The following is a 26,981-nucleotide window of genomic DNA, read 5'->3' as shown; positions in this document are numbered from 1 at the left end:
GACCGGGCTACTGGCAGCGCGAGTCCTCGCCCGCCAGCCGGCCTCCTGCCTTCCCCAGGGGGCTCTCGAGGTCGGAGCACGGATGCTGGCTGCATCTAAGACCTGGTCAGCAACAGAAACAGCCGCTATGTATGGTGACCTCAATGATGGAGAAGTAAAGACTTCTTAACAATTTTTTTTTCTTTATTGATTTTGAGAGACAGAGGAAGGGAGAATGAGAGACAGAAACATCAATGAGGGACAGAAACATCAATGAGGGAGAAACATCAATTGGCCGCCTCCTGCACGCCCACCATTGGAGATCGGGCCCACAACCTGGGCATGTGTCCTGAACCGGTGACCTCTTGGTGCAGGGTCAATGCTCAACCACTGAGCCACACTGGCCGGGTGAGAAGTAAAAACTTTTAAGAGCATTATAAATGACTTACCTAGTGCAATACAAATAAAACATATATCTATGAGATTTTAAATTTTTTGTGACCTAGAGAATGTTATTACATATTTATATATAAATATATATAACATATTTATATATATAAGTATATCTATATATATATGTATACACATGCACTTAAAGCTTAGGGAATAAGTATGTTTACAGTTATTACTATTACATACCAACATAAAATATGAAGTTGAAATAACCATACTGAACACTCAAGATGTTTACATAAAATCATAAATTTTCTAGCCCAACCACTTCATTTCACAGTTGGGGAAAACCGAGGCCCAACCTGCCCAGTACCCATCCATTCCCTCTGAGATGCCCCAGGAGCTTGGTGTCCACAGATCCTGCAGGAGCCGCACACGTAGCCACGTGAAATGGAAAAGCAAGCGACAGACTGGATATAACTATCCTTTTACAAAACAGCAGGCATGTTGGTTAACATCAAGAGCTCTTCGAGAAATTTAGACAAGTTTACCAACCCAATAAAAAAAATGGGTGCAGGACATACAAAGACAATTCGCAAAAGAGGTGACCAAATAATCAACATACTAGAAATCAAATAAATGCTCGTTAAAAACAGTCACGAGCTGTCAGAAATGACTTTTTAAACGACGCTCCCATGTCAAAGCCTCTGTGAGGACCGGCATGCTCCCCCGACGGCGTGTGCGCTGGCATCGGGAAAGGACGGTTTGGCAAGATGTCACAAATACGTGACCCTGCAATGCCACCTCTGTGAAGAAGGAGGAAGTCGGAGATGTGAGGGAACATGGGCAAAGCCAGCCAGCAGGGAGTCCTTCACCACACCCAGCATGCACCACGTTCGCTCCGAGGAGACACCGTGTCTGCCGTTTCTCCCACTTACCGATGGAGACACCGAGATCTCCAGGGTAAGGGAAATGCCTAAGCTCACTCAGGGGCGGTGGAGATGCTGTACGTTCGCGCACCTGTCTGACCCCCCGTCCACAGTCCCCTGAGAGCAGGAGGTGTCACTGCGATGGTGTTTATAGGGCAAAACGATGGGGGCTCAGTTTACCAGCAGAGCCTCGGCTACGTAAATTCTGTGAGATCCAGGAAAGGGGTACTCTGCAACCATTGGAAATGACGTCCGCTAGGGAAATGCACCTCGAAACCACAATGAGGTACCGCTTCACGCCCACTGGGATGGCTTTTGTCAAACAGATGAGTAAGTAACAGGTGTGGTGAGGTTGTGAAACCGCTGGAACCTCTGTCCATTGCTCAGGGGACATGAGTGGGACAGCCGCTGTGGGAAGCAGTACTGCAAGGGTCCCCCGACACATCCAGATCGGAACCCTGGGCCTGGGAACATTACCAGCAGGCAGAGCTGTGACGGAGCCATGGCTCCGGGTGGGAAGATGACCTTGAACTGTCTGGGTGGGTCCTAATGCAATCCTGTGTCCTTCAAGACGGAAGCTGGTCTGACGAGACACAGAAAGAGGCCTGAGCACGGAGACAGAGCAATGCGCCAGCCAGGAAGTGCTGGCTGCCCCCAGAACCTGGGACGGACGAGGAGTGGATTCTCCCCCAGCATCTGTGGGGGGAGCAAGGCCCCGCCGGCTCCTTGGTCTGTCCAGTGAAACGGATTCTGGGCCTCCGGCCTCCACAGCTCGGAGAGCGTGAAGGGGCGTGTTTGCGGCCTTTGCCACAGCGGCTGTCGGAAGGGAGCCCGCAGCCCTCCTTGGGGCCTCCCTTGGAGCTCCGTCACATCCTGGGAGCGGCCGCATGTGGCCAGTGCTGGGTAGATGCATTAGAGAGACTCTTCATTTGACTTCTTCACACCCCTCAGAAGCAGGGACTATTATTTCCTTCACTGTAAGGAGCTGGGAAAAGAAGGTTCATGGCCTGGCCGGTTTGGCTCAGCGGTTAGAGCGTTGGCCTGGGACCAGAGAAACCTGGGTTCGGTTCCCGCTAAGGGCACGTACCTCGGTTGCAGTTTGTCCCCGGCCCCAGTTGGGGTTGTGTGGGTGGCAGCCAGTCGATGCATCTCTCTCACATGGATGTTTCTCCCTTTCTCCTTCCCTTTCTCCCTCCCGCTCTATCTGAAGATGCAAGAATGTCCTCGGGTAAAAGAAGAAGGTTCATGGGCTCCCGAGCAGGATGCAGCACTCGGGCCACCGCACGTCGTACGCATCACTGTGTCTGCGAGTGACACCCAGGAGCGTGCAGCGCACAGCCAGCCGGAGCAGCCCGGCCGAGCTCTGAACCCACAGACCATCCAGCACCTTGCTCCTGCTCTGGTCTGGACACTGGTCTCTCTCACCACCTCCCCCCAAGAAAACTCATACTGAAACCTTGGCCCTCACAGGTGCTGGTGCTAGTAGGTGGGGCCTTTGGGGGGTGCTTAGGTCATGAAGGGGGTGTCCTCATGAGTGAGATTAGTGCCCTTATAAAAATAACCCCACAGCCTGGCTGGCTGGTGTGGCTCAGTGGTTGAACGTCGACCCTGCACCAAGAGGTCGCTGGTTCGATTCCCGGTCAGGGCACATGCCCAGGGTGTGGGCCAGTGGGGGGCGTGCAGGAGACGGCCAATCGATGTTCTCTCTCATCGATGTTTCTCTCTCTCTCCCTCTCCCTTCTTCTCTAAAATCAATAATGAAAAAAAATTTTTTTAATTAAAAGTAAAAAGAAAGAACCCCACAGAGCTCTTTAGCTCCTTCCAACATATGAGGACCCAAGGAGAAGTCTATAGCCTAGAATACAACCCCTGCCCTGCCCTGCCCTGCCTGCCCTGCCTGCCCTGCCTGCCCTGCCCTGCCCTGCCTGCCCTGCCCTGCCCTGCCCTGCCCTGCCTGCCCTGCCCGGCCCTGCCCTGCCCTGCCCTGCCTGCCCTGCCCTGCCCTGCCCTGCCCTGCCTGCCCTGCCTGCCCTGCCTGCCCTGCCCTGCCTGCCCTGCCCTGCCTGCCCTGCCCTGCCTGCCCTGCCTGCCCTGCCCTGCCCCGCCTGCCCTGCCCTGCCTGCCCTGCCTGCCCTGCCCTGCCCTGCCTGCCCTGCCCTGCCCTGCCTGCCCTGCCCTGCCCTGCCCTGCCCTGCCTGCCCTGCCCTGCCCTGCCCTGCCCTGCCCTGCCCTGCCCTGCCCTGCCTGCCCTGCCCTGCCCTGCCCTGCCCTGCCTGCCCTGCCTGCCCTGCCTGCCCTGCCCTACCCTGCCCTGCCTGCCCTGCCCTGCCTGCCCTGCCCTGCCTGCCCTGCCTGCCCTGCCCTGCCCCGCCTGCCCTGCCCTGCCTGCCCTGCCCTGTCCTGCCCTGCCTGCCCTGCCTGCCCTGCCTGCCCTGCCTGCCCTGTCCTGCCCTGTCCTGCCCTGCCTGCCCTGCCTGCCCTGTCCTGCCCTGCCTGCCCTGCCTGCCCTGCCTGCCCTGTCCTGCCCTGCCTGCCCTGCCTGCACTGCCCTGCCTGCCCTGCCCTGCCTGCCCTGCCTGCCCTGTCCTGCCCTGTCCTGCCCTGCCTGCCCTGCCTGCCCTGTCCTGCCCTGCCTGCCCTGCCTGCCCTGCCTGCCCTGTCCTGCCCTGCCTGCCCTGCCCTGCCTGCCCTGCCCTGCCTGCCTGCCCTGCCTGCCCTGCCCTGCCCTGCCCTGCCTGTCCTGCCCTGCCTGCCCTGCCTGCCCTGCCCTGCCTGCCCTGCCCTGCCTGCCCTGCCTGCCCTGTCCTGCCCTGTCCTGCCCTGCCTGCCCTGCCTGCCCTGTCCTGCCCTGCCTGCCCTGCCTGCCCTGCCCTGCCCTGCCTGCCCTGTCCTGCCCTGCCTGCCCTGCCCTGCCTGCCCTGCCCTGCCTGCCCTGCCTTCCCTGCCCTGCCCTGCTGGGACCCTGATCCCAGACTTCCAGCCCCCAGAGCTACAAGAAATAAATTTTTATATATAAGCCACCCAGACTATGGTATTTTGTGACAGCGGCCCAAACAGACTAAGACGGCTCATATTCTATTTTTCTGGCCGTTTTTATTTCCCGCACTATGTTGTAAACTCGAAGACAGGGACGGTGTCTTCTCTCACTGTCCTCAGAGTGCAGGACGTGTCTTGGCCTCTAATGCTCCCTAATAAATGAACGGAGACTCTCCTCTTAGAGGTGTTAGCGGTGGAGTCACAAGCGTCGAAGAAAGAACCCAGAGGCAAGAAAATAAACTATTTGCTTTCCTTCTGCACCATTGAAAAGAATGGTTTCCAAACTGGACAGGGTGTCATCAACATTTCTGCCGAAACTGGAGCGTGAGGTAAATTGAGCAATAAGTCTTCATCTGGGCATGTTAAATAAGTGCAAGTCTCTAGGGCCAGATACGTGAAACCTCAGAATAGAGGGACTCCCAGAACCAATACCGGATAGTTAGCTAGGCAAACCAGACAAATGAGAACAATGCTCCCCAAGTGAGACAAATATTTTCCTGGCTCTGCTGTAGGAAGACCCAGTAGCTGGGCCCGAGTAGCTGCCAGGGGGCGGGGGTGGGTGGGGCTTCCCGCGGGGTCCAGGTCAGCCCCAGAGGACTGCAGGGTTTTCGTCCCTGGCCTCACGCTGTTTAACTTATCATCATTGCCTGGAACGGATTCTTATTTATCAAAATTGCTTATCCTAATCGGAGAAGATAGTTAAAATGTTAAAGGGCAGAAGCAGAATTCAGAATGAAATCTGGGACAAGGACCAAAATCAGCAAAATCCAAGTCGGTGCGGGTGCCTGAGAAAGCTTCCCATGGAGATGTTTCTTCATTGCAGGGACACCGTGGAGAGAGCCGACAGGAAGCGTCAGACAGCCACCCCCAAGAGGAGCCCGCCCTATAATACGATTTGGGTTTCTAAGCGGCACAATTTTAGGCATCGTTAAGGGAAAACAGTGTCCAGAAGGAGAGCGAGGAAACCTGGTTTTCTCTGGACTAGTGCGATCCCACCTGGGACCTGTGTCCTGCTCAGAAACGTCCTTGGAGGGGGGTGGACAGGCCAGGATGCGGAGCCTGAGTGTGTTCGGAGGAAAGGGCAGTGATGACCGGAGGCCGGTTAGCACAGCAATGGAGCAAGGGCACCTGGCAGGCAGGGGCTGGTCTCGAAGAAAGAGACTCAGAAGGGACTGTCTTCAAATATCTACACGGAGCAGTTGATGAAAACAAAGAAAACTCACCTTGCTTTGCTCCCTGTGACAAAACGAGGACCAATGAATGGGAGGGACCCCCAATGCAACACAGGAACACCCAGGACTTGGAGCACGATTTCCCCAAACGTTCTGACTGTAAAGGGCAGTTCTCAGTCATCCGCCTACCACAGGTGAACATGATCTAAAAGCATGTAGTATTTGTGCATTTTCTAATGTTTTAAATTTTTCAATGTTGATATAAAGTTTTCCCTTATAAAAATTAACTTGAGCCTGGGCAGCTTGGCTCAGCCGTTAGAATGTTGGGTCCAAGGACCCATGGACCAGTGAGTCATGGGTTTGATTCTGGTCAAGGGCATGTACCTCAGTTGCGGTTCACCCCAGCCCTGGTCAGTGTCGGGGGAAGAAACCAGTCCATGTGTCCCTCTCACCTCAATGTTTCTCCCCCTCTCTCTCCCTCCCTCCCACTCTATCTGAAGATAAATAGAAAAATATCCCTGGGCCCTGGCTGGTTTGGCTCAGTGGTTGGAGTGTCAGCCCACGGAACTAAGAGACCCAGGTTCGATTCTAGCCAAGGGCACAAACCTTGGTTGCGGTTGCGGTTTGTCCCCCACCCCGGTTGGGGTTGTACAGGTGGCAACCAGTCGATGTGTCTGTCTAACATCAATGTTTCTCTCTCTCTCTCCCTCCCACTCTGTCTCAAGATAAATGTTAAAAATATATATATCCTCGGGTGAGGATTGATAAAAAATTAACTTGAACATGAGTCAGCTTGAACCAAAAAATGCTAAGTAAGCAACAAGCGGTGTGCCGATGGGCCAATCAGAGGCAGTATGCAAATAGCAGCAGCACAGCCCCTGCAGACCAGGCACCTCCAGTCTCCTCACCTGCTGTTCCAGGGTGTGCCGCACCCCGGGAAATGCCTGTTGGGGTTTAAAGGGCCCCCGCATTTATTAATAGAGAGGAAGAGGAAGTAAGGAGAGGAAGCGGGGGAGGGGTGAGTGGCTGGGTACTCCATGCACATCAGTCTTGTTTACCTTGGGAGCTCACATCATGTTGACGCTACCTCGGGCAGAACTCAGAGCCCAGGGCCAAACACCCACTAGGAACTCGGAGAGGTCAAGAACAAGGTCAGGAGGCAATGGAAACTCATACACATCCAGCGATACATAATGTGATAACAATTCAGTGGGTGGAAAAACCCTCCGTGTCCCAGGAAAGACCCGCGGGTGACATCAGGGTCTTTCCAGAACCTCGAGGTGGAGACAGAAGTGACCAAGATGACCCACTGGCTCTCAGGCATTTCTTCCCAACCCCCTTCCGCAGCTCTGAATGGCGGTCCCCGCCCTGCCCCACGACCACCAGCCCAACAAGTGTTCGTCTTCTCGTGCCTGCCCCTCGATGCCTCCTCATCCTGCTGGGCAACACGACCCACGCAAACACCGCCAAGGTCATTCCAGGCAGACATCTCGGGAGGTTTCATTCTCCGTGGCCAGTGCCTCCACTGGAGCTCCTGGCACCTGAGCCTCTCGACCTCCCCTTGACCAAGGCTGCCTTCCGTGCGACACCACCCTCTCTCAGCTCACCTGCTCAGCGCCTTCCTGTGACCCCTTCCAGGTAACCTGGGGACACACGCCAGGCTTTCCCGTGGCTCTCCACTCCCTCTCCTCGCACCTGCCGGTGATTTCTTATCAAATGATGTGTCCAGGTGGATAAAACCCCTTCACCAGACACTCGCGTGTGTGTTTGCGGTTTCTTTTAAGGAAACATTTTATCTATTACAGAGATGGTTTATTGTAGCTGAAATGATTTTGGCTATCAAGTTGGAACTTCTAGTTTGGGTGTTTCCACTGTGATCTTGGGTGAGCTATTCTTTCTATTTCAAACAAGTGTGTCTGTAGAGAGCTTTACACGACACGTGATCTCCTTGAATAGATATGTGTATTTGTTTAATCTATAAGTAAATCGTGTGTAGGATCAAGCTCTCTGCAAACACGTCATTTGTTTAGCATCATTCATTTGCTGCTCAGAACTGTTCCCTCATTATTTCGTGTGTGTTTTCTTATCTTTCTTGAAAATCAACTTCAAACTTGAGATTTATCACTTACTCCCTGTTCGTATCCTCCCCAGGGCCTGAGTTGGTGGATGACGGACCTAGTCGCTTCCCTTAACCGTGACCTTAATCCCCACCAACCTCGCCCTCTCATCCGGAAGCTGCTCCGGCCCTGAAGGAGCGCTGGGGGCTTGTCCAGCGCTGCCCCTTCTGCAGAGAAATTTGCCACGTTGGTATCTCATCGTCTGAGAATGGTTTTAATACAGGCAGAATAAGGAAGTGATGATGGCAGGTCCCCCAGAAAGCTGACAGACGACAGGACAATATACAGAGAAAGACTCTGCCAGAGGAAGAGAGAAGAAATATCTAAGGGCTAAAATCTATTTGCATTCACCAAGGTCCAGGGTGGGAGTTCCCCCAACTGTGGTCTTTTTTTTTTTTTTTTTTGGTCTGGAAAGCTCTTTTGTTTTTTTTGTTTTTTTAATCCTCACCTGAGGATATTTTTCCATTTTTTGTACAGATAGAGTGGGAGGGAGAGAGAGGAAGGGAGAGAGAGAGAGAAACATTGACGTGAAGGGAACACATCGAGTGGCTGCCACCCGCACGACCAACCAGGGCCGGGGACAAACTGCAACCGAAGTACGTGCCCTTAGCAGGAATCGAACCCGGGTCTCTCCAGACCGCAGGTCGACGCTTTAACCGCTGAGCCAAACTGGCCAGGGCCCAACTGTGGTCTTGAATGTTTGGTTAAAGGGCCTGTACAAACATCTAGATAATAAATATATCTATTTATAGATCATGTTTGCAAGGCTTAAAGATCATAAAATTAATAAAGTGGCTCCAATTTCTTCCTTGACAAGAGGTTCACTTGGCTTTCGAAGCGGTCCTCACAGAGGGAGTTTTCTGGCGGCCGGCGGGAAGCATCGTGCCGGCCCGGCTGTCCTGCTCTGGCCGCGACCTGGTGCCGCTGGCCGGGGTCCCTCAAAAGCAGAATGTCAGCCTCCTCAAAGGCCAAGCCCTGGACCACTTAATGGGAGTTTCTGTGCTTACAAAACAATGGACTAGGAACCGTAATGACATTATCAAAATAATACCAGCCTCTGGAGCCCTGCCTGGGGTGTGAGTTATATTGTATTGGTTATACAGTTATATTGTATTGGTTTCCGCGGGTCCACGCACGGCAGGTGTTCTGTGGACTAACTTTAACGGGCTCCTGAGCCCTGTGTGCGAGCAGCTTGAGGTGCTGGTTAAAATGTCTCGTGTGGACCGAGACGTGAGCCACAGCTTCCCTGGAAGGCGAGGGAACCATGGAGCCTTGTTGCTCTGGAAACCGACACAAGATTGCGGTCTAGTTTCTCAGACGTAAATGTGCCGCCCTCATGCGGGGACCCCGTCAGAACTGGGAGGTCGGTGGGGCCCCCGGGCAGCATCGCTCACAGGCACCCAGGTGGCCGCAGTGCCCGGACCTAAGGACCCCACGCGGCGTAGCGAGCCCCAGCGCTAAGGCTGTGGAGCAGTGTGGGGTGTGACAAACCCAGGACTCGGACTTCCCTTTTCTTTTTAATCCTCACTTGAGGACATTTTTTCACTTTTTGTTCAGATAGAGTGGGAGGGAAAGAGAGAGAGATAGAGAGACATCAACGTGAAAGGGACACATCGCGTGGCTGCCACCCGCACGACCCAACCAGGGCCGGGGACAAACTGCAACCGAGGTACATGCCCTTCGCGGGAACCAAACCCGAGTCTCTCTGGACCGCAGGCCAACACTCTAACCGCTGAGACAAACCGGCCAGGGCAGGACTTGGACTTTTCAATAACACCCCAGTGCAGTGATCACAGTTAAGAAGTGACACGTGTCACGTACACGTTTGCTCTCTGCTGGAAACTATGTTCACAAGAGAAAACTCCCGCTGGGCCACTCTCACCGCGCCGTGAGCAGCGACGGGCTGGTCTCCGGCAGGCTCTGCGCAGCGGCCCCAAACACGCAGCCCACGGAGGCAGGGCCGCTCCAGGTCCACCTGATGGGAAGGGCTCTCCCGTCACCCTGTGCGGTTTCCCAGCACCTTCTGGAAACTAAGAGGCAGGCCCAGGTGGAACCAGACCCCTTAATTCAGAATTTGCTGTGGGTCTTCCCTGAGCCCAACCCCAAGGTGGTGGAAAGAACCGTGGGCTTCAGGGAATGCAAATCCCTCTCCGGAGCTAAGCTTTCAACAGGCAAGTTCCACCTGCCCCGGGAGGCGGCCGGGGGGAAATAAAGATAAAAAATGGAGCAGCTAGAGGATGCACCCAAGTGGAAGTGAGCTGGGGTGGGGGGCTGATTTGCCTTTTTGGTGAATTATCTTATTTGTTAAATTCCTGCTTTATTATAGAGTTCAGTGGGTTGTTTGTTTGTTTGTTTCATCTACAGCTTGCAGCCCATTGGTAAACCATGAAATGATTTCCATCAGAACTATGCGTTTTAAAAATGAGATTAAAACCTGGCCGGTTTGGCTCAGCGGTTGGAGTGTCGGCCTGCGGTCCCGAGAGACCCGGGTTCGGTTCCCGCTAAGGGCACGTACCTCGGTTGCAGTTTGTCCCCGGCCCTGGTTGGTTGTGCGGGTGGCAGCCACTCGATGTGTCCCTTTCACGTCGATGTTTCTCTCTCTCTCTCTCTCTCCTTCCCTCCCACTCTGTCTGAACAAAAAATGGAAAAAATGTCCTCGGGTGAGGATAAAAAAAAAAAAAAAGAGATTAACCCAGGTGCGTTGATGTTCAAATGGGAAGTATTATTCCTTCATGAAACTCAGTTATATGCGTCTGTGAGTTAGATTGTAAAGTTCATTTCTTTATGTGGCTCATGATCGAAAATTTGAAAAACACTGAACTAGAGCTTCCTTTGTGATAGAGGAGGGTTTTGTAAAGACATCGTTGTTTATAATCTATTTATTCCTACTCTATTCACCTGGCACCGCCTTTGCTGCGTGAGGTCCGAGTAGTAGCCTTTCAGATAGTCCCTGCCCCCTCCACCGTGAACTCCTTGCACGCGCGAGCGCGTTTAAAATCCGCACTTACGCCCTGGCCGGTTTGGCTCAGCAGTTAGAGCGTCGGCCTGCGGTCCAGAGAGACCCGGGTTCGGTTCCCGCTAAGGGCACGTACCTCGGTTGCAGTTTGTCCCCGGCCCTGGTTGGGTTGTGCGGGTGGCAGCCACTCGATGTGTCCCTTTCACGTCGATGTTTCTCTCTCTCTCTCTCTTCCTGTCTCCCCCTCCCACTCTAGCTGAACAAAAAAAAGGGGGGGGGGGAAATGTCCCTGGGTAAGGATTAAAAAAGAAAAAAACCAAATAAAACCCCCAGTCCCTGGGGTCCTGCAGCCCCTGAGCGTCGTCCTGGGCTCTGCCTCCAGCCCTCTGCAGTTCACCGCTTTCAAGTGACAAGGGCGCCACCTCCTGGACAAACGGTTTGTCAGGCGGGTGTGAAAGAACCACGGAAAGTGTCCTGAGTTTTCTTACAAAAATTGCAATTGGCGTTACAAACACCTTGAGGTCCCCCGGCGCTCACTACAGGGGCAGCCCCCTCCCCACCCCAGGGAAACCGCCCATCCGTCCGTCCTCCCTGCCTTTCCGCGGGCTGACTGCAGGGTTTCAAGTTTCAGCTCCTCCTCGAATTCCAGCGAGCAGCCTTCTCTCTGGAATCGTCCAAAATGGAGCCTCTCGCAGCTCACCCCCCGAGATGCTCGGGGCCCAAGGCAAAGGTGCTGGCCGTTCTGCTGTCCATGGCTCTGTGCACAGGGACGCTCTTCCTTCTGCAGCTGAAACTCCTCCAGCCGAAGAGCAACAGCTTCTACGCCTTTGAGGTGAAAGATGCGAAAGGGAGGCCTGTTTCTCTGGAGAAGTTTAAAGGCAAAGTAAGTTGCATCCTCTGGTCTTCACTGCTCTCTGGCGCGGCCTGCTCTCCGTGGGTGCTCCTGACGGAGTCCGTTTCCGCGGTTCAATGGCCCTAAGTTACCGTTTATGATAAAGGGATGTTGTTAGCATGTCGCTGTAGCCATCAGAGTTCTCGTGGTTTATATGCTTCTAATTGATCAACTCCGATTATCTTAACTGCTTTTCTTTAAAACGTCTTCATGTATGTGCCGAATGAATACTTTAAGTTGTGTAGGAGCTTCTTATAGTTGGTACTGTGACTATGCAGACGTTACAAAGCACTCTATTGAGGATCCTAGCGGGGTGCCTTGTTTTACTTTCTTAAAATGTATCTTTATTGTTGAAAGTATTGCAGATATCCTCTCTTTTTCCCCCACTGACCCCTCCTCCTCACCCCCTTCACCCTACTATTGTCTGCATCCGTTGGTTACTCATGTAAGTTCTTTGGTTTATCTCCTCCTGCCCCTCCCTTTCCTCTGAGGCCCCTACGGGCAGTGATTGTCCAGAGCCTCCACTCGGGCCCCAGGTTACGGCTCCCGATAACACGGGGTCTCTGCAAATCTGAAAGAACCGTCAATCACAGGCTGTATTTCCCCCGAATGGTTTAGGATTTTAACTACTTGCAGAATTCTTTTTTGATCTTTTCTTTGCTTCCCTTTCCGGTTGGATGTTTTTCTTTTTCCGGGAGGTCACACTAGTGGCCAACGTGGCCAGTGACTGCCAACTCACAGACAGCAATTACTTGGCGCTGCAGGACCTGCACAGAGAGTTCGGGCCCTTCCACTTCAGCGTCCTGGCTTTCCCCTGCAACCAGTTCGGAGAATCCGAGCCCCGGCCCAGCAAGGACGTGGTCTCTTTTGCAAGAAATAACTACGGAGTCACATTCCCCATCTTCCATAAGATTAAGATTCTAGGGCCTGGAGCGGAACCCGCGTTCAGATTTCTTGTCGGTAAATATCGATCTTGCCTCATCAATGTAATGTTCTTCACTGCTTTTCATTTTTAAAACAAATGTATCAGGACCATCCCTTCCTATTTCGTTTGAAATGTTTTAGTGGGAAAGTTTGTAAGACTATCAAAGAGCCAGAATTTCATCCTTTCAAGCTTTCTAGACATTAAGTACACGTCCCTGAAATCGATGTTTTAACTTCCTAGATGACAAAATTAATCTGTTCCACTGTATTTTATCCCTTATGATCGTTTTGCCAGAAATGTTACTTGAAGCGTGGTCATAGCTGTTCCACGGAGTGTCTCCATTCTCTCCTCCGGGGACCGACCCCCCATTGTTGAGGCTGTGTTGCCCACACTTATCTGGTGGATTTCACGTTCCTCAAGGAGGAATAATACTCGGTTTACCGGCTTTTTGCTAAAATTAAAAACAGTAGCCCTGGCCAGTTTGGCTCAGCGGTTAGAGCGTCGGCCTGCGGTCCGGAGAGACCCGGGTTCGGTTCCCGCTAAGGGCATGTACTTCGGTTGCAGTTTGTCCCCGGCCCTGGTTGGTCATGCGGGTGGCAGCCACTCGATGTGTCCCTTTCACGTTGATGTTTCTCTCTCTCTCTCCCTTCCTCTCTCTCCCTCCCACTCTATCTGTACAAAAAATGGAAAAATATCCTCGGGTGAGGATAAAAAAAAAAAACAGTATAACAATTTTTGTGGAGGAAGGCAGTGTTGGGCCGTTTCTACAATTAGGCTAGCAGCAGAGATGGTCCAGGGTCGGTTAGCGTAAAGGTCGTGAGCCTCGTGACGAAAAGCACAGGTGTGGCCCAGTCCACCTGGCTCCAGGCCTCTGCCCGTTGCTTTGCTGTGTGGCTCCAGGCACGCACGTTTCAGTGCCTGTTTCCTCAGTTCTGTCCACCTCCTAAGACCGTCGGGAAGATTGGGTCCATGGTGAGAGTGACGTGCGGATACACGGCCCCCGTGCCGGACAGGACAGCCGGGCGATGTTTTCTCGGCTCATTTCGCAGCTGAGCTCAGTCCTGTGTTCCCTACAGATCATTTGAGTTTTGACAAAGCTATGACTTGAGTCAAGCTTCCAGTCCCACAAACCAGCTCATGACGCTCTCAGGTGGACACGCCCTGCAGTTCCTCATGTACAGCCACCACCTCGTGGGCACGGCCCCTCTGGTTCTCCCCCTTCCACCAAGGAGGGGCTGGGGCTCCACATGCCCGTGTCATCAAGACGGCCCCGGTGACCTCAGGCTTCCCTGAAGCCGGACGGAGCTCCCGAGACAAAGGCTAGGAGGTGATGGCCAAGTTAAAATGAGGTCTTTCCGAACTGGCCAACGTGAGCAGCACCGGGCCTGGGGCAGGGTGCAGGCTGTTCAGGGCACCTGGCGAGGGGCAAGTGGGGACTGGACCCCAGGCAAGTGGCAGGACGTGTGCTGCGGGACGGTCCCCACCTGGGAGCGTGTCTTTCTCTAATAGATGTGACCGTAGCCAGAGAGCCATGCCTGATGGGCGTTATCTTTAGAAACATGTTTTCCGTGATAGAAAACGGCTATTTTGCAAACTGATGCGAAGAAAGCTTGAATAATGTGCTCATACTGTGCCGTCGACGTTTGGTTTAATCAGCAACACTTCCCATGATGACGTGACCCGTGCGAACGCTCGGCTTGGTGTGCAAAGTCAGAGCCCGTAACTGCCGGGCTCCATTCGGCTATTTTGCACCCACGCTCCCTCCCCAGCTCTTTTCCTGGCACGAAGCAAAGCACTGCCCGCCTCTGCCAACTCCAGGCAGTGTGTTCCTTCCACCTGCCTCCTCCCTGTTCCTGAGAGGGCAGTGACCCTCGTTTTCTCTGCGACCGTCTGTCTCCCCAGTTCCTTCTTGGATCACTGCGTCTGGCCGCTGGCTGCACGCCCCTCCTGAGCCTGACGCCCACCTCTTTCCCCCTGCAGGGTCCCCTTCCCACCCACCCGTCACTCCGCAGGGTCCTCCCTCACCTCCCCTGGGCTCTCGTTCTGCCCGCGTTCCCTGATGAGCTGCCTCCCAAGTGCCTCCTCCAACTGAGTGTCTCACGTGTGCAGACAGAACTTGTCCTCCCCGGGTCTGCCGTGCCCCGTGGAGGCGCTGGAGCGTCGGCTCTGGGGAACGAGGTGCCGATGTCACTCGGGGCTCTCCCACTCACTAGCTGTGCGACCTGGGGTCTGGGCCCCCACTGTGCTCATCTGCGAAATGGGGACGATGATAACGCCCACCTCACAGGGTTGCGGCGAGGGCACGAGACCCATTTAAAGCCCCGAGCACACTGCTAGGCACACAGTAGGCACTTGATAAATTTCAGTTATGTTTCTATTTTTCCTCATGTTAGTCAATAATAATGCACCTAAATCCAGGCTGATAAAATGGGAAAAAAAATCTACATTTCTTATGTAAATTAAGATGCATCAAAAAGATGTCATGATTTCTCAAAATAATCATTATATAAAATGTCTTACCATTTTAGCTATGGAATATGTAACTATTAAAAATATAGATATATTTAATATGAGAAGTAATCCACACATTCCCTTTATAAAGGACTGTTAGAATATCACTTTATCTTTTAAAATGTTAAGAAAGTTTTGAACAAGGCAAATGTTTTGTTGTTTAGATCAACAAATCTGAAATAAACTGCTTTATTTCATGATTCTAGATCAGTAAAATCATTAGTGGAGTCACCAAGTATACAGAAATTTGGTCACTCAAATCTTGAGTTTTGCTTTGTTTGGGTGTTTTGCTTTTTGTTTTATTTTTGACACTATGACAATCCTAGAACTCCATTCTAAAATTGTCACTAATGCAGATCCTAATAGAATTGAAAATCTTGACAAAAAAATAAAATCATGCTCATGAAAATATATTCTGATATTTTAGATTCTTCAAAGAAGGAACCAAGATGGAATTTCTGGAAATATCTGGTCAACCCTGAGGGTCGAGTCGTGAAGTCCTGGAGGCCGGAGGAACCCATTGAAGTTATCCGGCCTGAGATAGCAGATCTGATTAGACAAATGATCATTAAAAAGAGGGAGGATCTATGAAGCCTGACATAGTAGTCAGGACACAGAAAGGTCTCCCAGTGGTGTGGTCTCATTGTAGACACTCCGACAACTAAATGTGGCACCAGAGGGTTTTTTTTTTAATGCTATCTTGCTAGTGACTGGTAATGAATGTCCCCACAACACAGATGTCACCCAAAGCAAAAATAAAGAATACCCAAAGAATCAAAATGGAATATACTAAAGACTTCATTTGACCCCACTGAATAGTTCAGAACACACAGTCACTCTGTATTCAATAGCCTGTTGTTCAGCTTGACATTCCCTAGGACCATGCTCAACGGAAATGCCAGCGCTAGACCACCGAGTTTGGAACATTGTGTGTGACTGACATTTCTGTGGTGCCTAACTGTAAATGACTATTTTTTGTAATAAAACACAAAATAAACATTGTAAAATGTATATATATACATATAGATTCAAATCCTTATATGTTTTTGTGTTTTTCATGTACAGGATTTTGTTTGTTTTTTAAGTACAAGTTCATGGTATGTTTTACTCCATCTGGCTGAATAGTCATTTATAAATAACACTATCATAACATTTGAAATGCCTTCATTATCAGTATTTTGCTATTATTTTCCAAAAGACACTCCAATTCTATAAACGTGGTATTTTTTTTTTAAATCCTCACCTGAGGATATTTTTCCACTTATGTTCAGATAGAGTGGGAGGGAAAGAGAAACATCGGTGTGAGAGAGACACGTCAACTGGTTGCCTCCCACATGACCTGGCCAGGGCCCAGGATGAACCACAACCAAGGTACGTGTCCTTGACTGGAATCGAACCCGCAAGTCTTTGGCCTGCAGGCCAATGCTCTAACCACTGAGCCAAACTGGCCAGGGCCATAAGCACAGTACTAACAGTTTGAGTCGCTCTTCATTTCTGAGTGAAAATCCCAAGTGTAAAGAAAAAGCCATGAGTATATGATCACTTAACTTGAATCCTTACAGGTTAATTTTGGTTGCTGATCTATTCAGACTAGATTAGCCATTTGGAAAGAATTCAATGCTACATCGTCCTGATGGTTGAAATGAGGAGAACCACCCACAGAGGATGAACACGCCGAATGGAGAGAGAGGAGCGGCCGCGAGAACCCACGTCCTGATCATGAGCTGTGACCCCATCTTCTCAGTCCCGACAAACGTGCTCCCAGTCATGACCTCTGTGCTTTGACAGCCTTATCATTACTGGCAAGTAAGCAACCTGCCAAGTCGTAAGAATTAGATAGGAAGATAGCAGAAAAAATGTGAAAATACAGTCATGTAAATTTGGCAAGGAAGGAAGACAATCTAAATAGCTGTGAATTGGCGCCCAAATTCTGACCTGGTTAATGAAAATAAAGATGTTTCTGACTGTGAGTGAAACCAGTAATGTCCCCTCAGTACTGGGTGTATAGTTCTTCCTAAGTGTTCAGACTGAAGTTGTTAAACAAGCAGATCTGCTGGAGACACCTTCAGAGTGTACCGCCAGCCACCCAGATCCGGGGTGTTGGATGAGATGTCCGGCAGGACTGGGGGCCGCTCCTCGAGGTCAAGAGCTTCACAGGGGCAGCCTCAGGGAGGCCAGGTTGGGTGCCAGCAAATCTGCTTCTCTCTTGCCAGCAGGACCTTGGGCTCGTCGGCTGCTCTTCAGTTTCCTCACCTGGAACTGAGGTCAAGCGCCCGGCAGCCCCTCCAGCCCTGACGCCGGATGGCTGTGCCCGCACCGGTATCTTAAGGCAGGATCAGCGCTAACCTGGACTGTTGAGGGGAGACAGAAGCCACCTCAAGTCTAGCTGCCCTTGCAACTCTGCCCAAGGGTCTGTTAGCAGTTTGATTCAGCCTCTAAGCAGCTTAGTTCCAAGCAACCCCGCCACGCGTCACCCCAGCGTGCTCCGGCCACGGACCCCACGGCCACTTCGTGAGGTCGGCTCGGTGCTGTGGGGCTGCTGGGGGGGTGGCAGAACGTCTGTGCCAGCACCGCACGGGTGGCACCCAGCTGCCCTGGGGGCCACCAGGACCGTCCTGGGAACACTTCGGATGTCCATCCCCCCAGTCACGTGTTAGCTCCAAAGCCTCACAGCGTGGGGTTCCCGCTTGTACGTCTCCAGCCCTGGGTCGCTTGCCCGTGGGGCCGGCAGGGGGCAGGGGGTGTAACAGGAGCCGTGCGCTGTCCGCGGGCTCTGAGCGGCTCTGGTGCAGAAAGGGCGGAGCCACCTGCTGCTGAGCTGCTGTCCCTGAGGCTCTTGCACGAACACGAACACCGGGCAAAGGAACCAAGCACATCTTCCTTACATGGAGCCTGGCGGCCCGGTCTCAGCGTCAGGGAGCCTGGGACAGACCGCTGGTCACTGCCTCTCGTCACAGAGCAGGGCTTCAGCCGTGCCCTCGTGACAAAGGGACAAAACCTTTTAACTGGTCGGTAAGTCGCTGCCTTGCAGCTTGTTTGGTCTGTGTCATCTGCGAAGTCGAGGAGTCCACGCTGCTCCCGTGCACCTCGCACAGGGGACCTCAGTGCTGGGCGCGGGACATGACTCTGCCTACAACAGGCCCTGAAAGTCACACCGCACCTTTGAAAATGCTCATTATAGCGTAGCCGCAGGGTGTGTACATCCGCGTATACGCCTCTAAACCTCCGCAGCGCAGCAAACGGCCCGTGGAGGCTGGTAGCTGGTAGCCAGCGGCTCTGGGAGGAGGGATCCCCACTCCGCCTTTGCCAGCTCCCGCCGCCCAGCCCTCCCGCGGGTCCGCTCCCCTCCTCCGGGGGTTCGCGGACAGCTACCGACCGGCCTGCGGAATTCCTGGAAATGCAACTCCCACGCCGGCCCGAGCAGGCCTCGGCACCCCAATTCTTACAAACCAGACTGGAAGCTTCATGAGGCCCTCCAAAGAGATGGATCTAGAGCCAGAACACCTGGACTCTCCGTTTCTGCCATGAACACGCTGTTCTGGGGAATATAAGCAGGTGCTGCGCTGCGGAGCGCTGACCACCCCGCGTAGTCACGCCCCGGCCTGACCTGGAGGGCGGTGCGGGCGCCCTCGAGTGGGCCCCGCGGGGACGGGAGAAAGGACCACGGCTCTGTCTCTACCTCTCCTTCCCTTGAGCATGGTGACTGTTTGGGAAGATGGCCTTCGCAGGCCAGAGTGACCGCGGACACACCCACTCGTGTGTCCCTGAAAGAAGACTGACCTGTCTGGGTGGAGCGGATACAGGGACGCGCTGTCCACGCTCATCCCTGAGCTTGATTCCGTCCTTGCCACAGAGCAACCTTCTGCCAGAACCCCCACCCCGCAACGCTTCCCTTTCGCAGGGGCTGGACTGCGAGGCCAGGTTAGCCAGAGAGGCCTTCTCCTCGGGGAGAATCAAGAGCGCCAAGCAATTCGGAGCCCCTGGGAGGGTCGTGAGGAAGAGGGGTGGCTGCCTAACGAGAAACACCTGGGAGGAAATACTCCCCGCCAGCAGGGCGCCTCCCGCCTCCCTCCCCCTCCTCCTCCCCATCCCTCCTCCTCCCCATCCCTCCTCCTCCCCTTCCCTCCTCCTCCTGCTCCTCCTCCTCCCTCCTCCTCCTGCTCCTCCTCCTCCTGCATCAACCCCCAACCCCTTCTTTTCCTTCGGGGTCCCACGTGTGCCTCCCTCACTTCCCCTCCCGCTGCTGTGGACACACCTTTTGGAGTCTACATACTCATTGTCCTCCTCATCCACGGTCTCCTTGTCTTCATCTGATTCCTGTGTTCCCTCCTTTCCCAACATCTCTATATGGAACTTAAAATGTGTGCTCTGTTTGAGTGTAAATGCTGGCATTTTATGTCTTGCTCTAATTTAGTTTTAATTTAATTTAAAAAAATTAAACCACAAAGGCCAAGCCTTATAAATTTACTAGGTTTCCACTTCTGGTAAACGTGGTATCGCCTCCCACAGGTGGCGGATAGAAATCAGGATGATATCTCGGCTGGGAAGGTCCTCCCTGAGTGAGGGGTCCCTGTCACACACCAGGCCCCCAGCTCAGGGTTCCAGTGCCAGGAAGAGAATCCCCATCACTTCTGACCGTAAAAACTAGAGGGACTGAGGCTGAGGGAGGCTGAGGCTGAGGGAGCCCCAGGCAGCTCCTCTTAAAGGGCCAGTGCATGGACTTACTCAGACCTGCTCCCTCCAGGCTCCAGCATGGGTGAGGCAGCTTGAAAGGCAGCGGAGACGTATAGGGAAGAACTGAGTTGTTTGGCATTGGGGCAAGAGCTGGAGAGGCAGCTTTCTCCAGGACACACCTGCTGCCAGAGGCCTTTGTTCCTTTGGTGAGCACCATACCTGGGACTCTAGCAACCTGGCTCACACTGTTTGCCCCTCCCTGGTGATCCCCTGAGGCCCTGCCCACCCAACCTTTGGGCCCACCCAAGCTGTTTCCAATGGCTTTATTATAGGATTGGCCTGTCTTGAATCCCACTTCAGAGTTTCCTAAAATCTCTTAAACAAGCAGCACCTGGTCTCAGTGAGCCCCATGACTCTTGTTAAGTGGCCCCAGGCCTGGCACTAGAAACAGCCAGCCTTGGTTCACAGTTTGGCTTTGCCTGGGCACCTCCAAGGTCAGCACAAGCAGCAGCCACCAGCAGATCGCTTTGTAGCTTATGCCTGGTGGCCCCAGGTAGAACACAGGCAGTGGCTGACCTTGCCCCAGAGCCAGCACACCCAGTGGACAGCTTCAGACCACTGCAAAGCATCACCACCCAACCACCTCCACAAGTGACACACTCAAGGAGTGGACTCAGTGGGTACCAGAGCCCTGATGAAGTAAGTCTTGCTCTGTCTGTGTGGTGGGCCCTGCACAGGTGATCCTCCAAGGTAGTCAGAGGTCAGTAGTCAGTGGGCACAGCCAGTCCTTGCAGCTGATCAGCCTGAGTAAATCCCTCACATTGACGTGGCAACAGCAATCAAGACTCAATTACAACAGAAGGGTGTACATTACACATGAGGGGTGCACCTCAACGGCCCAGCTGGGGTGACCAGGGAAGCTGTGCCACTGGACCCTACAGGACACCTACTGCAATAGGCCACCCTAGGAAGCCCTGGAGACATAGCAACTCTACCTAATACACAGAAACAAACACAGGGAGGCATCCAAAATGAGGAGACAAAGAAACATGTCCCAAATGAAAGAACAGAACAAAACTCTGGGAAAAGGACTAAACAAAATGGAGATAAGCAATCTAACAGATTGCCGGTTATAAGGATGCTCAAGGAACTTAGTGAGGGCCTAAACAGCGTAAAAAAGGACCAGTCAGAAATGAAGTATGCATAGTGAGAAATGAAGGAGACACTAACTGAAATAAAGAATAATTTATAGGAAATCAATAGTAGAGTACATAAAGCCAAGAAGCAAATCATCAATCTGAAATATAAGGAAGCAAAACACACCCAATCAGAAAAGAAAAAAGAATACCAAAAAAAAGTGAGGGTAGTGTAAGGAGCCTCTGGGACAACTTCAAGCGTGCCAACATTCACATCATGGGGGTGCCAGAAGGAGGAGAGAAAGCAAGAAATTGGAAATCTATTTGAGAAAAATAATGACAGAAAACTTCCCTAACTTGGTGAAGGAAACAGACATACAAGTCCAGGAAGCACAGAGGGTCCCAAACAAGATGAACCCCAAGAGGCCCACACCAAGACACATCATCATCAAAATGCCAAAGATTAAATACAAGTAGAGAATCTTAAAAGCAGCAAGAGAAAAGCAGTTAGTTACCTACAAGGGAGTTCCCATAAGGCTATCAGCTGATTTCTCAAAAGAAACTTTTCAGGCCAGAAGGGAGTGGCAAGAAATATTCAAAATGATTAAAAACAAGAACCTACAACCAAGATTACTCTATCCTGAAAAGCTGTCATTTAGAATCGATGGACATATAAAGGATTTCCCAGACAAGAGAAAGCTAAAGGAGTTCATCACCACCAAACCAGTATTATATAAAATGTTGAAGGTCTTCATGAAGAAAAAGAAGATAAAAAATATGCAATAAATGGCAATAAGTATATATCTATCAACAATTGAATCTACAAACAAAATGAACAAACAGAACAGAAACAGACTCATAGATATAGAAACTTTTTGTTGGTTGCCAGATGGGAGGGGGGTTAGGAGGATGGGTGAAAAAGGTGAAGGGATTAAGAAGTATACATTGGTTGTTAGGCTGACAAACCTCAAAGAGGAGGGGGAGGGGAGATAAACCAAAGAACTTATATGCATGTATGCATAACCCGTGGACACAGACAACCGTGCGGGAAGGTAGGAGGGGGGTGAGAGTGGAGAGGAGGGGTCAGTAGGGGGAAAAGGAGGGACATCTGTAATACAGTCAACAATCAAGATAAGTTTTAATTAATTTAGAAAGTAAAATAAAATAAAAATCAATGGAAAAATAAATTTAGTAGGTTTTATTTCTATCAACAGGTCAGTGACTTTTTATGAAAAACATGTTGAAATTTAACCTTTAAAAAAAACAAGATGAAAACAATATTTGTGTGGAAGGGATGGAATTTAAACACAAAGATCCTGATAACAAAGTGATATTGGCAACAAGAAAAAGAGGGTGAGATTTTAGAATAGCAAAATGCATAAGAATGAAATTATAGGCATCTACTTAACCCATGGTTCTAAAAATGTTTACATTTAAATAAGGTAAAAGTAAAAATTATACCAACAATTATAATCCAATACAGTGGAGAGTGATATATTTCTCATTATCTCATTTAGGGTGTAACTAATTGCCCAAACCTCGTAAGTTCCATGAACTTGCAGCAAATGCCCACATGAGGGCGCAGCATGCCTGGTACCCAGCACAGCCTCCAGCCGCTCCACAGGGCAGCAGGGGCTCAGGGGAATGAGAAAATACTTAAATCACATTGTATGCTCAGCTCCTCCCACTCCACGAGCCAAATCTCTGCTCACTTACAAATAGGAGTCTGATTTTACAGAAAATGAAGAAAAACTTGAGGCAAGTTTTCCAAATAATTCTACCCATCCCCACCCCCACCCAGGATCCCAATTTCCTTGGTATTTCAAGGGAGAATGTTTGAGCTGCCTGACTCCTGTGGACCTCAGCTCTCCCTCCAGCTGGCACGTGTGATATGAGACCAACTCTAATGTCATAGTCAGAGCTGATCGGGCAGAAAGAATACTATAGACAGGTGAAAATTTGTGGAAACATTTTAGGCTTTTATTCCAAAATGTCATTATACTCTAAATTTTATATTTAAAATAAGTATCTAATTTCACAAATACTTTAATACTGCTTAAAAATATTAGACACCCCAAAATATTACCTGGGAACTTTTAAAATAATTGTAGTTAACTTCTCTACCATTATAGAGTTGTTTATTGTATTATAGTTGAGTAATGAACTGAATATCAATAATTAGTATTGTACTTATTTGCTGGTTCGTAGCAAAAAGCACGCGCACACACACGCACACACGCGCACACGTTACTCACGGGTCCAGTTACCCTCGATGCTCACTGTACATGCAATGAGACGGCAGCTGTGTGTCAGCTGGTGTCGCTCACATCAACCAGCTAACAGCACACTGCCAGCCCATCGCACACAGGTGGCCGGGCTTCGTCAGCAAGGAGCACTTACCCAGAAGCAAGTGGCAGGGCGGTTGTGACTGCGGAACGGACCCAAGCAGCCAGCTAACAGCGCACTGCCAGCCTGACTCGGGTCACCGCTGCTTCCGTGGCCCACGAAGTCACAAAGACGAAATGGGTGCTATGAACACGGGGGCAAACTTTAATCTCAACAGTCACATTGAGGAAAACTTACAGACAAAACATATCCCTCCACCACCATTGTAAGAAAGAAACCCAGTATTTTATTTCGTCTCATCAAAAACTGAAGAAGGAAAACTTCCACGATGCCTACACTGTAGGTTTCCCAAGTTAAAAGCCGGGATTTGAACACAGGTTACGGCAGTACAAGTGAATTTTGAAAGTTACACTTAACTATACACAGCTTTCCAATTACCTCTATTTACTGACCAAAGACCAGTTGTCTGTACCGAGCAGTAAAATACTTTGGAGTCCCTGGTCATACAAAAGCTAGACGTAAGACCACCCTTCAGCTGCACTGTGGGAAGGTCAATATTCAGTATTCAGAGATGTTAAGAAATTCAGTGTTATTTGCTTACTCCCATTACAAAGGATATTCGTCACTGCATTCTGCAAGCACAAGTTTGTGTTTAATTTACTGTGTCACCACTTAGAGAAAAATTGAAAGAACAGAAATATAAAAATGCTGATGGGTTTGAAACTATAATGTGTGAGTAAGGTTGAAAGGAATGTGAACTACTGGCCTAGACAGAAGCAAAGTGATTGGTGAAGGAGATTTAAAGCATATGAGGACTGTTGGGGGGGGGGGGATAAGAAAAAAGCACTTGGAATAGTTTTATTAGTCACTAATTAATTACAAGAGAAGCATCCGACCGTGTGGCTCAGTGGCTGAGCATCGACCCTGCACCAAGAGGTCACTGGTTCGATTCCCCATCAGGGCACATGCCCAGGGTGAGGGCCCGATCCCCAGTGGGGGCATGCAGGCGGCAGTCAATGGATGTTTCTCTCTCTCCCTCCTTTCCCTTCCTCTCTCTCTAAAATCAATAAAGAAAGAAAATTTTTAATTACAAGAGAAGCTAAAGGCCTTTGGGTTTCGGACTTTCAAGGAGAAAAAGCCCTACACTGATCAACTTTTGAATTACTGCTGCACTAACCCAAGGGCCCTGGATTATGCCACTGCTCAACCACAAGATGGCACCACCTCCATTTCTTTGGGGGGTGGGGGGAGCTAATGATTGAAACAGGGGAGCGCAGGGAGCAGCTGCCCAGAGGAAACGCAAGAGCCCGCTGGGGCGCCCGCCTGCCCGACACACCCGAGCTGCTCCTTGGCTGCTGAGGCAGAAACAGAAACAGAAACGACGCACCGCTCAGATACAATGTTACCGTTACGTTTGTCCGGGAGCGTCCGTTCTTACAGAATTCTTTCCGCACGTAATTAGACTCTGTAGTTAATGATAATACAAGAGGTGTTTTTTTTAATCTCCATATTTGCATATCAGCCCACACTTCCAACAAGTATCCTTCAGCAAGAGTTACTGTGTTCAAGGCCAAATGTGAGAGACTAGAGCGAGCCTGGACTCACCTGGGGCCGCGCCGTCCCTCCCTTCGAGCCTCGGGCAGCTCCGCGCGACGTGCTCCTCGGACCGCGCGGACACCACGTGGAGAGAGCGGGCCTTTAGGAGAACCGCGATGTCGGGTGGGACGTGCTCCTCGGACCGCGCGGACACCACGTGGAGAGAGGGCCTTTAGGAGAACCGCGATGTCGGGTGGGACGTTCCTGCACCCTCCGCCTGCACTGTTTGAAAGCAGCCTCCAGCGTGCGGCTCAATCACACTGCTCAGGGCTAAGGTCAGGGTTTGGTTCTGCACCGTTGGCTCCACACAGACGGTGCAAGGGGCCTTCGGCGTGCACCCCCTTAGGGAGCCGGGGTTAGTCAAAGGGCCTTACTCACCCGCAGCATCTCCTCCTCCGTGCGGACCCTCCGCGGGGCGGGGCGCTCCAGTTTGCTCCCCATCTGGGCTTCACCCCACCTGGGGTCGGGCCGCTCTTCGAGCGCCCCGGGTGTAACCCCCAGGTCTGCACCCGTCTCGACGCCTGGTCGTCAAACCTCCAGTCTCGTACCCCAGGGCCACCCTGCTTCACCCCAGCCCCATTTCCCACGCTCCTGCCGCCGCTCCCTTTAATACGCGGCCTGGCGGCAGCGGGGGCGGGAACCCCCTGCCGGCTTCTCATTGGCCTGCGCTGCGTGACGTCAGAGCCCGGGGGGCTTCCCCGCCGGCCGCAGCTCGGCTCCAGAGGCGCGAGCGCGGGCGCCAAGCTTTGCCGCGCGCGGTGGCGGGCGGGCGGGCAGCAGCGGACGCGGGCTGGGCGGGCGGAGCCGCGGGCTCTGGGAGTCCACGCTCTTTCCTGTTCAGAGACAAAACCGTTTGTTACAACGGGTCCCCACGCCTTTTCTCGGGCTCCCGCCTTTCCCCACCCCTCCTGCGCGGAGGGACGCCGAGGGGCAGTGCTCCGGCCTTCTCTCTGTCGTGGACGGTCACCAGCCCTCCCTCCGTCTTCGGACAGGAAAACTGTGCTGGGGGCGAGGGCGACACCGACACACGTATCCGCACCGTCCACGCTGCAGCCCCTGGCAAACTTCCCAAGCAAGAGGCTGGGGAAAGAGCCAGCGACAAGGACCCGACACGGAGGGAAGAGGCCGGAGCACTGAGCAGACTGGGGCCAAGTGACAAGGAGGCTGGTCCTGGCACTGAGGGCGGGGGTGCAGGGAAGTGACAAGGGGCCAGGTGGCAGGAGGGGAACCTCTGACCGGCTGAGCCGGCTTTTCCCTCCCGTCACCTCCCTCCTCCACCTGCCCCCTCTGACTTTGGGTGGGTTTTCTCCAAAGCAACATGCACGTTTTTCTGGGCAGAGTGTTCACGGATATCGGACACTCGGGGGTCAGTGATTTTTTAAAAATCTAAACTCACTCTGCAGCCCTTCGCACGACAAGCAAGAAAAGTTGGCACAGGGCTAAGACCCGATCTTAGACCCGCGTTCTGTCTGTCTACAGTGATACAAGTTAGAGACATGCTGCCCGGGATAATTAATCTTCAAGTGACACACCGAAATGCTTGGTCGTCAGATCAGCCGTGGATTAGAGGATCTCTCTCACCCACAACAATTCTACCTTCCTTGTGGCGCGTTCCAAGGAGACACATTCCAACTTCCAGCGAACACTTTCAGCAAACATTCAGGCTAAACAAAGTGAAATACCACTGGGCGAAAGTCAGATGTATTGTTAATTTAAAAGATCGGTTTTGCAAATGCCCACTAAAAATAGCAATACATTGGGGATACTAGTAAAGACTTTTTCTTTGTTCTAGTTTTAAATACCGCTTCACATTGACTCATTTATAAGAGCAGGTACAATTAAGGGGGCAATGTGAACTGATTCAGTTAATGAGCTCATAAATCCATGTACATTGGGATTTTAGACTCCACGTTTTTACAAGTACTAAGAATAGTGAGTTACTCATTTAGCATTCAGCTATCCACAATACATTCATAAATTGAATTTTAGCCACTAATTCCACAGCACATCACAGAACTTCCAATGGCCTTTTCTCCCTAATGTAAAGTAGGAAAAGAGATTAGACATCTTCATTTAAATATGCAGATTGAAGTTTGACCTCAGAATGCTGACACCAGAGAAAACGCCGTTAGGCAAAAGGAGCCCGGGAATCTTGACTGCTAAACTGCATACGATGAGGACACAGCCTCCTGGGAAGAGGGGTTTGCAGGTCGATTTGTAACGATGACAGAAGGGGAGGGGAGAAGTACAGCCGTGAGGCGGGAAGGAGAGGACCAAGTGTGGAAACATCTTCCTGGGCTCCTCCCGGTGCCCTGAGAA

At 51.7% G+C, this 26,981-nt stretch overlaps 1 protein-coding gene across 3 annotated transcripts; it reads left to right on the top strand.

The window, feature by feature from the left end:
• The first annotated feature begins 11,260 nt into the window (after positions 1-11,260).
• GPX8 (glutathione peroxidase 8 (putative)) lies at positions 11,261-15,870 on the top strand. 3 transcript variants are annotated; one of them, XM_036280368.1, is made up of 3 exons: positions 11,261-11,465; positions 12,239-12,434; positions 15,338-15,870. In XM_036280368.1, exons 1-3 carry the CDS (start codon positions 11,262-11,264, stop codon positions 15,499-15,501), a joined length of 564 nt encoding a protein of 187 aa, XP_036136261.1. In that variant the 5' UTR covers position 11,261; the 3' UTR covers positions 15,502-15,870. The 3 variants fall into 3 exon arrangements, with proteins under 3 accessions (XP_036136261.1, XP_036136260.1, XP_036136262.1); XM_036280367.1 differs by having other exon boundaries at positions 12,173-12,434; XM_036280369.1 differs by lacking the exon at positions 12,239-12,434 and having other exon boundaries at positions 15,338-15,463.
• Positions 15,871-26,981: the final 11,111 nt, after the last annotated feature.

The sequence above is a fragment of the Molossus molossus genome, unplaced genomic scaffold, assembly GCF_014108415.1.
Source record: "Molossus molossus isolate mMolMol1 unplaced genomic scaffold, mMolMol1.p scaffold_m16_p_3, whole genome shotgun sequence".
NCBI lineage: Eukaryota > Metazoa > Chordata > Mammalia > Chiroptera > Molossidae > Molossus > Molossus molossus.
Note: the sequence above shows the minus strand (reverse complement) of the source record. Positions and strands in the feature narration are given on the sequence as shown.

Bases quoted from the DNA above. Each gene is read 5' to 3' on its own strand.
- GPX8 (XM_036280367.1), top strand. From the start codon at position 11,262: ATGGAGCCTCTCGCAGCTCACCCCCCGAGATGCTCGGGGCCCAAGGCA. The intron at 11,466-12,172 runs GTAAGTTGCATC...TTTTTCCGGGAG, and splicing joins TGGAGAAGTTTAAAGGCAAA to GTCACACTAGTGGCCAACGT. The intron at 12,435-15,337 runs GTAAATATCGAT...CTGATATTTTAG, and splicing joins CGCGTTCAGATTTCTTGTCG to ATTCTTCAAAGAAGGAACCA.